The sequence below is a fragment of the Rhineura floridana genome, chromosome 6 (assembly GCF_030035675.1).
Source record: "Rhineura floridana isolate rRhiFlo1 chromosome 6, rRhiFlo1.hap2, whole genome shotgun sequence".
NCBI lineage: Eukaryota > Metazoa > Chordata > Lepidosauria > Squamata > Rhineuridae > Rhineura > Rhineura floridana.
This window is the reverse complement of record NC_084485.1, coordinates 57516423-57529195: the sequence shown is the minus strand read 5'-3', so window position 1 is coordinate 57529195 and position 12773 is coordinate 57516423. Positions and strand designations below refer to the sequence as shown.

Here is a 12773-nt window from a genome sequence, read left to right as displayed (position 1 = left end):
GCACATTGACAGCCTCACCTGAAGATGAAAAGGAGAAATAGAGCTGCTAGTCATCAGCATACTGATGGCAACGCACTCCAAAGCTCCGGATGACTGCACCCAACGGTTTCATGTACATGTTGAACAGCATGGGGGACAGAACTGACCCCTGTGGAACCCCATACTGAAGAGTCCAGGGTGCCAAGCAATGTTCCCCAAGCACCACCTTCTGGAGGTGACCCGCCAAGTAGGAGCGGAACCACTGCAATGCAGTACCTCCCACTCCCAACTCAGCCAGTCTCCCCAGAAGGATACCATGGTCTATGGTATCGAAAGCCGCTGAGAGATCAAGGAGAATCAACAGAGTCATATTCCCCCTGTCTCTCTCCCGACAAAGGTCATCATACAGGGTGACCAAGGCTGTTTCTATGCCAAAACCAGGCCTGAAACCTGACTGAAATGGATCCAGATAATCGGTCTCATCCAGGAGTGTCTGGAGCTGGCACGCAACCACTCATTCAAGGACCTTGCCCAGGAATGGAACGTTTGCTACCGGCCTATAGTTATTAAGATTTTCTGGGTCCAGGGAGGGTCTCTTCAGGAGTGGTCTCACTACCGCCTCTTTCAGGCAGCCAGGGACCACCCCCTCTCGCAGAGAGGCATTAATCACCTCCTTGACCCAGCCGGCTGTTCCATCCCTGCTAGCTTTTATTAGCCAAGAAGGGCAAGGATCCAGCACAGAAGTGGTGTCACGAACCTGTCCAAGCACCTTGTCAACGTCCTCAAGCTGCACCAACTGAAACTCATCCAAGAAATTAGGACAAGGCTGTGCTCTGGATACCCCACTTGATTCACCTGCTATAACACTGGAGTCTAAGTCCTGGTGGATGCTAAAGATTTTATCCTGGAAGTGCCTAGCACATTCATTACAGCGGGCCTCAGATGGTTCTACCATGTCCCTGGGGCCAGAGTGTAATAGCCCCCGGAGAATTCTGAAGAGCTCCGCTGGGCAGCAGATTGATGATTTGATAGTGGCAGCAAAATATTGTTTTTTTACTGCCCCTAAATACAACTTTTCTCTTCCCTCATCTCAACTTTTCCTGTACTTTTCTCTACTGTACTGGTGGCTTAATGGCATATCATTCATGTCCATAGTGTTTCGTTGTGACACCAGGCAATATGCACAGTGTCTCAAGGCTCTGTTCCCTTTTTGTGCAAACCGCAGTGAAGTCATAGATGAGCAAAGGAGAACAGTTGTTTGCACATATTAGTGTTTCTTTAAAAAGGAATCCCTCTTAGATAACTTCCTCAAGATTAAAATACATAAAACTCCTTTCCATAACTGGTGTCTCTTTAAAATGTATGTTTCCCTATGGTTAAAGGGTACATGTCTGTGGAATGATTGCTGACTGTGTTTCTACTTTAGTTTAGTTACTTTTATCCTGCCTTTTAGGGCCAAACTCTCGAAAGGCACATTAACCTTTTAGTACTGATGATGATAACGATGCTCACATACTTAAGAGAGTTTGAAAAATCATACTTGTTTTTCACGTATATCTAGTGAAATCTGTGCTGTTCAGCCCTGGGCTTGTTGCAGATCCCAGAAGCTGGTGGCTGGGATTCAAAAGACGTTGATGTGTGCATGCACTCTGATTCTCTTCCTCCTGCGGCCTTTCCCCCGCCCCTGCAGCTTCCATTGGCAACCCTCTTGCCACGTTATGGAATGCTACTTCAGATATCCCCTGACCTTTGCAAACAGCTTTTTGTGGCTGTGTAGTGTATTGGAAGATGGGAGCGGAAAAGCCCCATAGATTCTGTGTTATCTTTTTGGATCCAAGCCAATAATCAATAATAAATGTTATAGTTCACACTTAAACTGGCTTAATTGTCAAACATTGTTTACAGTCTTTGTTAGTTTATTTCTGAACCCCATAAGAAGAGTCCCACTGGTTCAGGCCAATGGCCCATCTAGTCCACTATTCTGTTCTATCAGTGGCCAACCAGATGCCTATGGGAAGCCCCTAAGTTATTGGATTCATGAAGTTCTTACTTCCTCCACCATCTGCCTCCTTGATAGGAACGTTCAAATAACCACTATCCCAAAAGAAGGAAGTAGACATGCCAATGTGTAAAAAGCAGCCCAGTGATAAAAGGGGGCGGGCGGAACAAGTCAAAAGGAATTATTAACACTCCAGTAAAGATGTTCTGGTGTAGGCTTACCTTGTGGCCTTCTTTTTCCTTGACAAATGTTAGCAACAACTGCCATCTCTGCTAAAGGAATTAGATTTAGACTAGGGTTAGTCCCATAGGACCTTTTGGATATGGCCTGCAAGATGGGGGAGGGGGAAGAGAAGGAGAGAGGAGGTTTAAATTATTGTGTGTAAGTGCAGGGGTATATGAATGGATGGATTTGTGTGAATGAGATGTGCATGTGACTTTGGCCTAGGGTTAGTCCCATAGGGCCTTTGGATATGGCCTGCAAGATGGGGGAGGGGGAAGGGAAGGAGAGAGGAGGTTTAAATTATTGTGTGTAAGTGCAGGGGTATATGAATGGATAGATTTGTGTGAATGAGATGTGCATGTGACTTTGGCCTAGGGTTAGTCCCATAGGACCTTTTGGATATGCCTTCAAGATGGGGGAGGGGGAAGGGAAGGAGAGAGGAGGTTTAAATTATTGTGTGTAAGTGCGGGGGTATATGAATGGATGGATTTGTGTGAATGAGATGTGTATGTGGCTTTGGCCCCATCCCCCACTAGGCATGTGGTCCTTGGTAAGTTACCCATGAGAGGACTGAAAAAGTTGTCCACCCGTGATTTAGAGGGACTGCTCTCAAAGAACTTCCTGATGGTATGAGCTGTTCAACAGACTGCTTTAGAAGGTGGTAGACCCTCCTTTATTAGAGGTTTTTAAGCAGAAGCTAGGTAGCCACCTCTTGGAGATGTAGTGAGTTTCCTGCATTGGGGATGGTGTAGTAGTGGGTTTCCTGCACTGACAGGGACTAGGTGACCTGTGAGGTTCCTTCCAACTCTGTGATTCTATGAATTGAGGCTAAATTTGATTTGATACATTTCCACAGGAGTGACCTGAAAACTGACCTGCAGTTTGCCAACTATTGTAAGAAGTTTGGTCTGCTCCTTCACCTGGAAGAGTTCCAGATGGAGGTAGATATTCATCGATATGATATGTCCAGTGTTTGCATGGAGCCAGACAAGGTTAATAAGAAGCTTCTTGTCCTGAAGGTAAGCAAGAGAAAAAGAGTTTTCTTAGAGAAAAGTGTTGCTGATCTCAGTTTTCACTGCCGGTCAGGACGGTAGATGAGATCTTAGTAATTTTGTGGTGTGTCTCCCCCTTCCCCTGCTGCTTGGTGCTGGGAGAACTGAGGAGCATGCTGAGCAGCAAGGAGAGTGGGGGGCAAGTCAACTGGAGAGCAGGAAGGGGGGCTGCAAGCCATATAGAAGTTGTATGAGGAGAGCTGCCTGTGGGCTACAGATTGCCCTTATGTGGCTAGAGCATTTGATTTGAATGTAAAAAATGAAGTTTCAAATCTAATTATCAAATTAGAAATTTATCGGGCAAGTCAATCTCTTTTTCTGCCAAAGGTGTCTCTCAGAGTTGTGATGCTAAAACGTCTATAGGCCATAATTTCTCCACTTTGGCTCCCAAGCATTTACAACGAATGCACGTTAAATCAATTCACAATTAAATCAATCCGCTGCACCAGCAGAAGGGACCACTGTGTATGTGAGATGCTGCCTTGTCTCCTTCAGGTTATTCTTGAGGATAGAATTTATTTATTTATTTATTTTATTTTGTTGCATTTATATACCGCCCATAGCAAGTAGCTCTCAGGGCGGTAAACAGAATAGGATAAAATAAATAATAATAAAAAAATCACAAAACATATAAGACATATAAGACACAATGAAAACAAAATACAATTAAACAAAATATGAGATGATAAAAGGATTAGTATTACAAGATTAAAAAGATAAAAAGATTAAAATGCCTGGGAGCATAAGAAGGTCTTTACCTGGTGCCAGAAAGATAATAATGTAGGCGCCAGGCGTACCTCTTCGGGGAGGCTATTCCACAACTCGGGGGCCACCACAGAAAAGGCCCTAGATCTAGTAACCACCCTCCGGGCTTCACGATGGGTTGGTACCCGGAGGAGGGCCTTAGATGCTGAACGAAGTGAGCGGGTAGGTTCATAGCGGGAGAGGCGTTCCACCAGGTATTGCGGTCCCACGCCATGTAAGGCTTTATAGGTCATAACCAGCACCTTGAATCTCGCCCGGAAACATAGGAAGCCAGTGCAGGCGAGCCAGAACAGGAGTTATGTGCGAAGACCGACTGGTCCTCGTCAATAGTCTAGCTGCCGCATTCTGCGCTAGCTGAAGCTTCCGAACTGTCTTCAAGGGCAGCCCTATGTAGAGCGCATTACAGTAATCCAATCTCGAAGTTACCAGAGCATGAACAACTGAGGCGAGGTCGTCGCCATCCAGATAGGGGCGTAGTTGGGCTACCAAACGGAGATGGTAAAACGCGTTCCGTGCCACCGAGGCCACTTGAGCCTCAAGAGACAAGGAAGGGTCAAAAAGGACCCCCAAACTACGGACCTGTTCTTTCAGGGGGAGTGTAACCCCATCCAGAACAGGATGCACATCCACCATCTGAGTGGGGAAGGCGTTCACCAACAGTGTCTCAGTCTTGTCTGGATTGAGTCTCAGTTTATTAGTTCTCATCCAGTCCATTATCGCGGTCAGGCAACGGTTCAGCACATCAACAGACTCACCTGAAGAAGATGAAAAGGAGAAATAGAGTTGCGTGTCATCAGCATACTGATGACAACGCACTCCAAAACTCCTGATGACCGCACCCAGAGGCTTCATGTAGATGTTAAAAAGCATGGGGGACAAAACTGACCCCTGAGGGACTCCACAATGGAGAGTCCAGGGTGTCGAGTAATGTTCCCCAAGCACTACCTTCTGGCGACGATCCGCGAGGTAGGAGCGGAACCACTGCCAAGCAGTACCCCCAACTCCCAACTCCGCGAGTCTCCCCAGAAGGATACCATGGTCGATGGTATCAAACGCTGCTGAGAGATCAAGGAGAATCAACAGAGTCACACTCCCTCTGTCCCTCTCCTGACAAAGGTCATCATACAGGGTGACCAAGGCTGTTTCAGTGCCGAAACCGGGCCTAAAACCGGATTGAAACGGATCCAGATAATCGGTTTCATCCAAGAGCACCTGGAGCTGGTTAGCTGGTTAGAATGACTTGGTTGTCTCTCAAATTGGTCTTGTTCTTTGTTCCAGGCACCTGGTGTGGCCGAGAACCGCCCATCAGTACTGAAGGGTGATAATCTTTTAGTGACATTGCCTGAACAGCGTGGAAAGAACCCAGTTGTCCAGTACAGAGGCTATGTCCATGCTGTGGAGTGGGATAAAGTCAAGCTGGGCTTCTCTGAAAAGTGAGTCCTCCATCTTGAGGCTTGGATTAGACCTTCTTCCATTAGAAATGAAATTAAAATTTCCACTCCAGATCTGGTTGCTTATTTGTTTATGTGTGTATTCAACAAGTATAATTCAGGCCATTGCAATACGTGCTCTAACTTTCCTCATCACTTGACTATTAAAAGCAGAGGGGCACTCTTTGAGTCGGCTTGGCAACCTTCGATCATAAGGATTGCTGAACACACAAACTCAAGTGACCTAATATTATTGGCAGGCAAGCATGTAGCAGTAAAGGCAAAAGACAGGGGAGGCCACGTCTAGGTGAATCATAGGCAATATTGGAAAGCAAACTAGTTAGGTCAGCAGGTGAGGTAGGAACAGCAGATGAAAAGGAGCAATTTAGGTTGTTGGCCTTTTGAAGGATGGTTGAGGCAGAAGGTGAGGGCAGATGGCCCTGAAGGTTCAGGGGAAAATGGAAGTGGGAGCAGTATAGCAGAATAACTTGACTCTGGGACCTGGCCTGAATTGGGAGGGGGGTGGCTCTCAGGTGGATGGATTAGGCAGAGGGTATTACATGGGAAAGGGTATGCAAGTTGGAAGTGGAAAGGGTGGTCTAAATTGGTAGCCTGCGTAAGTGACCTGAAGTTACCAATGCCCAGAGTTGTACCCTCTTCACTTCCCTTTCCTTTTCCCAGACTGCTATTTAAATTTGTCAAAAACATGAAGTTTGATGTGAGCTTCACCTTCAATCGTCTGCCATTACGCGTCCAGCATCGTGCTGTTGTTCTTGCCCAAGAGAGGCAATTGCACAATCTGCTGTTCCCTTCTTTCTCTCATGGAAAATCTCTGCTCACTGCAGGTCAACGCCTCAGGTGAGTATATGAAAGGGAAGTAGAGAGAGAATGGAAATGGACAGAGACCCCTTTCTCCCTTAAGAGATGCTCTAACAGTATGGAGGTGTTAGAGCTGAGGTTCATATGAGTATGTGGGAAGAAGGCAGCATTGACTTTGCTCTTGGCTTTGCTACCTCTTCCTTGTGCATACACTCTGTCTTCCCACCTTCCAGACCATATGACCCCAGTTTGGAGAAAAATGAAGAACAGATGAAAGCTATCCATCAGGTGGTGACAGGCACCTCCAGACCAGCCCCGTATCTTATATTTGGGCCACCAGGTACCGGCAAGACAGTCACCATGGTGGAGGCCATTAAGCAGGTGAGGAAAGTACTTCATTGCTGTAATTACATTAGCCTCAAGTTATTAGGGGAGTGAAGTGGACTTAAGAGTATTAGCAAGATGGAACCTGAATACTTGCCTAATTCAGGAGTCTTGCAGAGTCCCAAAGTCCAGATTTTCATCATTCCTATCTTGCATCCTACAAGTCTGGGCCAATCTCCAGATAACCCTTGAGCCCTCTAAATGCTGCCATTCCTTATAATCTTGGAAATGCAGCTTTTTTCACTGATCACAAATCCCTAATGTATTCCCCTACCCTACTTAGGTACTGCACTGTGTTGAAGGTTCCCACGTGCTTGCCTGCGCCCCCTCCAACAGTGCCTCTGATCTGCTCTGCCAACTCCTCATGAAACATGTGGAAAAGAGGAATATCTACAGGATGAATGCTAGCAGCAGGGATTACTGCATGATCCCTGAGGATATCAAGGTGTGTACTACCCAGCTTAATGTTCTGCCCTGACTTGGGTTCTCAGGGCAGTGACCTTGTAGCACCCTCCTCAGACACGAGGTAGACAAGGAAGTTGCTTGGTAATGGAACCTCAATCCCGACCTATGCCTAATACCTGTTTTTGTTCTAGGATGTCTGTAACTGGGACAAAAAGCAGAATTCCCCACTTTTTCCAAGCAAGGAGAAGCTGAAAAGCTACCGAGTGATCATCACAACCTTGGTGACAGCAGGAAGGTACGAAGGATCAGGTAACATGCAAAAATAATGAAGATAGGTGAGAAATGAGACAACTGTGTGTGTTTGTGTATGTAGTGGGGAAGATAAAGAATTTCAGGAGAATTCATAAAATGTTCAAATAGAAACCATTGTTCCCACAAAATTTTAAATAAAAGAAGATATCTTTTCCCATTCTCTTTCTTGCTCTGGATTGCATTGCTGTTGTTCCTGTGACACTCAAGAAAAAAGTTTTTTCAGTGCTTCGAAAGGGGCCACTGAGGGTGATTGTGGTGCAGGTGGGAAGTTGGATATTCCTGTACATGTTCACTTTGGTCTCTCTTCTGGCTAGGTTGGTCTCAGCTGATTTCCCTCCAGGACATTTTACTCACGTATTCATTGATGAAAGTGGCCATGCTGTGGAAACAGAGAGCCTGGTCGCCATTGCAGGTGAGTTTTCGATCCTGAAAATGATTGTTTCTGTAGGAAAAACACATTGATTTTTAATGAAACAAATTACAACATTGGTTTATCCACTGGACAGCTGTGGTGTAGTGTGGGCATTGTCAAGTCATGTGAATTTTCACTAGCACGCTTCTGGATGTGACGAGGTTCATCCCTCAAGGTCCCAGAAAACTCTGAATATTTCTCTGTAAAATGTCCTTCAGTATCTTTAAACAGCATTTAGCTTATCTTGTTTACTTCCCTTATTTGCTTCCACTGATAGATCTTGGGCTCTCTTTCTCAACACGCATTCCATGTCTGGTCAGTTCTGTGGTTCGGAACTGTAGTTTTTGAAACTTTGGGGAAAAGCAGATGCAAGTATAAAGCCTCTGCCTATGGAGCAGACTGAGCAAATGCCTTGAGCTCTGTCTTTTTCTTTCTTTCTAGGCATCCTAGCCATGATGGACCCAACAGCTAATGCTAAAGGAGGTCTGCTGGTTTTGGCGGGGGATCCCCAGCAACTGGGGCCAATCCTGAGGTCTCCTTTGGCTATTGAGCATGGCTTGGGTGAGTGAGAATGGGAATGGACTGCCTTCAAGTCAATTCTGACTTATGGCGACCCTATGAATAGGGTTTTCATGATAAGCGGTATTCAGAGGGGGTTTACCATTGCCTTCTTCTGAGGCTGAGAGGCAGTGACTGGCCCAAGGTCACCCAGTGAGCTTCATGGCTGTGTGTGGATTCGAACCCTCATCTCCCAGGTCGTAGTCCAGCACCTTAACCACTACACCACATTGGCTCTCTGGGGTGAGTGAGAAGCAGGTGGTAATCCCCTGATACGTATTTTATCTCTCTCTATGCTTGCAAGTCATGTCCCTGAAAAAGGGGAGGGAGAAGGGAGTGTAAAGCAGTTGCACTCTGTGTCAAAGCCTTCTAAGTAGGCTTTTATGTGGGCAATGGTTGATTCAGCCAATGGTGTCTCTGTGGGAATCCCTGCTTCCCCCATGAAACCACTTCAGTCTGCCTTTAGGCTCAATTCATGGTGTGTCAGTGGTGTAGTTGTTGCAGCACATGCATCCAATGTGGCAAGTTGGGGAAGAACTCTACTCATTGGTAGAGCACATTCTTTCCATGCCTAAGGCACTAAGTTCAATCCCTGTCATCTCCATGTAGAGTTGGGAAAGGTTTCTGCCTGAAACCCTGGAGAACTACTGCCGGTTAGTGTTAACAATGCTGAAATAGATGGATCATTGGTCCAGACTCAAGATAAGGCAACTTTCTGAGTTCCTGTGCTTCCTAAGTTGTTTCTATAAAACTGCTCATATGGCTTGGAATTAATTTAACACTCTGAAAATGAGAGATTTTGCAAGTGTAGAGAAATTAACTCAAATTATATGGGCGTGCTTCAAAAAACAGCTTACCACTTTGAGGTGGCACCTATGTTGTTTTTGTTCTTGGCAGCAACTGTGCTGCAGGACAGGCATGTGAATTGGGCCTTAGTGCTGCTCTGAGAAAGGTTTTGGAAAATGATAGATAAGAAAATACACAGCCCCAGTCCCTTGCATTCACTTGGCAAACTCTGAGAGGCATCTCGGCTCTTACAGGGCTTTCCCTGCTAGAGCGGCTGATGCGGCAAAACTCACTATACGGAAAAGAGGATGGAACCTACAATCCACTGTTTGTCACTAAGCTGCTGCGCAACTACAGGTACATTCATTGCTCTGACTCAGGATTCCAGCAGGTGAAGCATCAGAGGTCCAGGGTGCCTGTATGCCTCTGCCTGTTTGATACAACACAGGTTTCAATTTGCCACAAACCTCCCAGTGTTACAGGCTGAATGAGTGGGATTCCTGGGTTCTGTCTTCCCAGTTTGGGATGATAAGTGTAGTCCATAGACTGGGCCAGCTTTTTAAGGGCTATAGCAGAACCACACATTGGAGGGTCACCAAATGCTTCATTCTAATTATGCTGTTCATTGTTACAGCCAATGGTCTTACTGTCTAAAACACAGGTAAAAAGCTTTCTCTCTTTGCTTGGGGGTAAAATATCAGAAGAGTCAACTAACCTAGAACTAGAGATTAGAATAATGAGAGATTAATGTCTGGATCCCAGATGATTAGGCTCATTTCATGGAATGAACTGTTAATCATTTTAAGTCATTGTTAGCAATGAACAGCAACATCTTACTCGTGTTTACAAATTGGTGTCAGTAGATGCTGTCTTTTACAACTACTGACTTTATATAAGCTGTGGTTCTGAAGTTAGTGTTAATTCACTAATAGGCAGAAAACCTTGCGGTTTAAGAACGTACCTATAGCCCACAGATATTTCTATCAAACTTTAAAAAGCAGGGAAATTGGGCAGCTATAGTGAATGCACCAGGGGAGCAGGAGACCTGAACGCCTCTCTGAGATATTGGACTGCCCTACAAATTTGTCAGAATGCAAACACAATTTGGGTTGGTCTTTTACAGTCCAATCCACTTGCTGTGTAGCTTGGAAGAATTTGGTAACGTGTGCCTCTGAGCATATGGTGAGTGGTGGCAACACCTGCCATCTCCCAAGATAGAATTATATTTGTGTATGTTTGTTGGTGTTCTTCTTCCTTTGCTTCTTTCCTGTTACTAATGTTTCTACAGAGAATCTAAACTAAAAAAAATTATTTCCCTCATTATTCATCCAGGAATCTGTCAAATTTATTTTTATTAATTTCAAAGCCTTTTTATTGGTCAGTGTCATATGATGGTGCAGACAGCCTTTTGTGTTTCAAATTGGAGATTATGTTTTATTTCTATTTTGGGTGCATTAACAGTTGAATCTGAAACTGCAGTTTGATGTAAAATCAGACTGATCCCAATATGTTGCTACTTCAGCAATGACTCTTGGCTGTGGGGGGAAAAGAGGATGCATGTTTTCAGCCTGCTATGTTTAAACCACTTTATTTACGGCTAGGTGGGCATGGTCAATTGAAAACATAGAGCACACCTAGAATTTTGCTAGAATATATTTCACCTCCCACTGTTTTATCTTGTGCAAATTGAGACACTCCTGAGGTCCACTGGAGACTATTCTGCAGAAGTCAGTGCCATTATTCCACAATTATGTTTGGAGTTCTTTTAGTGTAAATTTTGCTCGTACTTCACATATTCACAGAAATAGAAACAAAAGAAAAATGATTTCCTATAGGAAACTTCACTAAAATTGCAAAGTAAATCAGACATATTTAAAGTGACCATCTGAACTATATCAACTGTCTTAATAATGTTGCTTCCTGCTAAAACAAGATCAGCACAGCACATGTCTTGTTTCTGTTATTTGGGCTGATTGCAGGTGTTGCCACCACCCACCATATGCTCAGAGGCACACGTTACCAAATTCTTCCAAGCTACACAGCAAGTGGATTGGACTCTGAAAGACCAACCCAAATTGTGTCTGCATTCTGACAAATTTGTAGGGCAGTCCAATATCTCAGAGAGGAGTTCAGGTCTCCTGCTCCCCTGGTGCATTCACTATAGCTGCCCAATTTCCCTGCTTTTTAAAGTTTGATAGAAATATCTGTGGGCTATAGGTACGTTCTTAAACCGCAAGGTTTTTTGCCTATTAGTGAATTTCCCTGCTTTTTAATCCGGGAGGTAAGAAATGGGATTGTGTGCAAGCTTGCTGAGAATGGATGGATCATTTGCATACTTACTGAGTTCAGTGGGATTTACTCCCCTGCAGTCATGCTTAGGATAGGTGAAACTGACCACAGGGGATGAGGAGAGGAAACAGTGGGGAGGACTGGGATGGGAGCAGGCAGGACGGGGAGGGGAGAAGGACAGGTTTGATCATTTGCATGTTTATTGAATTCAGTGCGATTTACTCCCATGCAATCATGCTTAGGATAGGTAAAACTGACCGGGGGGGGGGAGGGAGGGAGGGAGGGCTGGAGTGGGCAGGGGAGGAGGAAGAGGGGAGGAGGAAGGTAGAGGAGAGGGGAAGGAGGGGAAAAAGCAGGTCTGATCATTTGCATGCTTATTGAGTTCAGTGGAATTTACTCCTATGCAATCATGGTTAGGATAGGAAAAACTGACCCTGGGGGAGGAGGGGAAGGGGGAAGGACTGTATTGGAGGGGGCAAAGGAAGGGGGAGGGGGGAGGGCAGGTTTGATTATTTGCAGGATTATAGAGTTCAGTGGTATTTACTTGCGTGCAATCTTGCTTAAGATAGGTAAAACTGACCATGGGGAGGAGGAAGGGGAGGGGGAGGAGGGGGAAGGGGAAGGAGGGGATTGGAAGGGGTTGGGGAGGGGGAGGGAGGGGCAAAGGAAGGGGGAGGGAATAGGAGGGAGGAGAAGGGAGGGTGGGTTTGATTGTTTGCATACTTTTTGAGTTCAATGGGATTCATGTCTGTGCAGTCATGTTTGAAAATGGAAATGGACTGCCTTCAAGTCAGTCCTGACTTACGTTGACCCTATAAATAGGGTTTTCTTGGTAAACAGTATTCAGAGGTGGTTTTACCATTGCCTTCCTCTGAGGCTGAGAGGCAGTGACTGGCCCAAGGTCACCCAGTGAGATTCATGGCTGTGTGGGGATTCGAACTGTGGTCTCCCAGGTCATAGTCCAACACTGACCAGGGGGAGGGGGAGGGGGAGAAGATTGGGTGGGTGGGTACTGGGCAGAAGGGAAGCCCCTTTTATTTATTTATTTATTATTTGATTTATATCCTGCCCTTCCTCCCAGCAGTAGCCCAGGGCGGCAAATAGAAACGATAAAAACACTTTAAAACATCATAAAAAGACCTTAAAATACATTAAAACAAAACAACGTTAAAAACATTTTTTAAAAAGCTTTAAAAACATCTTTTTTTTAAAAAAAAGGGTTAAAACATTATTAAAGAAAATATATTAAAAGCAATTGTAACACAGACGCAGACTGGGATAGGTTTCAACTTAAAAGGCTTGTTAAAAGAGGAAAAGTCTTCAAAAGGCGCCAAAAAGATAGCAGACAGCAAAAGGAAAAC

The 12773-nt window shown here is 45.1% G+C and overlaps 1 protein-coding gene across 3 annotated transcripts in view; it reads left to right on the top strand.

The window, feature by feature from the left end:
• Positions 1–12773, top strand: part of MOV10 (Mov10 RNA helicase) — a 60569-nt gene that overhangs the window by 29807 nt on the left and 17989 nt on the right. For all 3 annotated transcript variants that reach the window (XM_061631988.1, XM_061631989.1, XM_061631990.1), the window contains 9 exons: positions 3057–3219; positions 5296–5450; positions 6129–6305; positions 6500–6647; positions 6934–7095; positions 7247–7350; positions 7682–7779; positions 8221–8340; positions 9378–9480. In XM_061631988.1, coding sequence (XP_061487972.1) covers positions 3057–3219; positions 5296–5450; positions 6129–6305; positions 6500–6647; positions 6934–7095; positions 7247–7350; positions 7682–7779; positions 8221–8340; positions 9378–9480 — 1230 coding nt within the window. The remainder of the gene's footprint in view (positions 1–3056; positions 3220–5295; positions 5451–6128; positions 6306–6499; positions 6648–6933; positions 7096–7246; positions 7351–7681; positions 7780–8220; positions 8341–9377; positions 9481–12773) is intronic.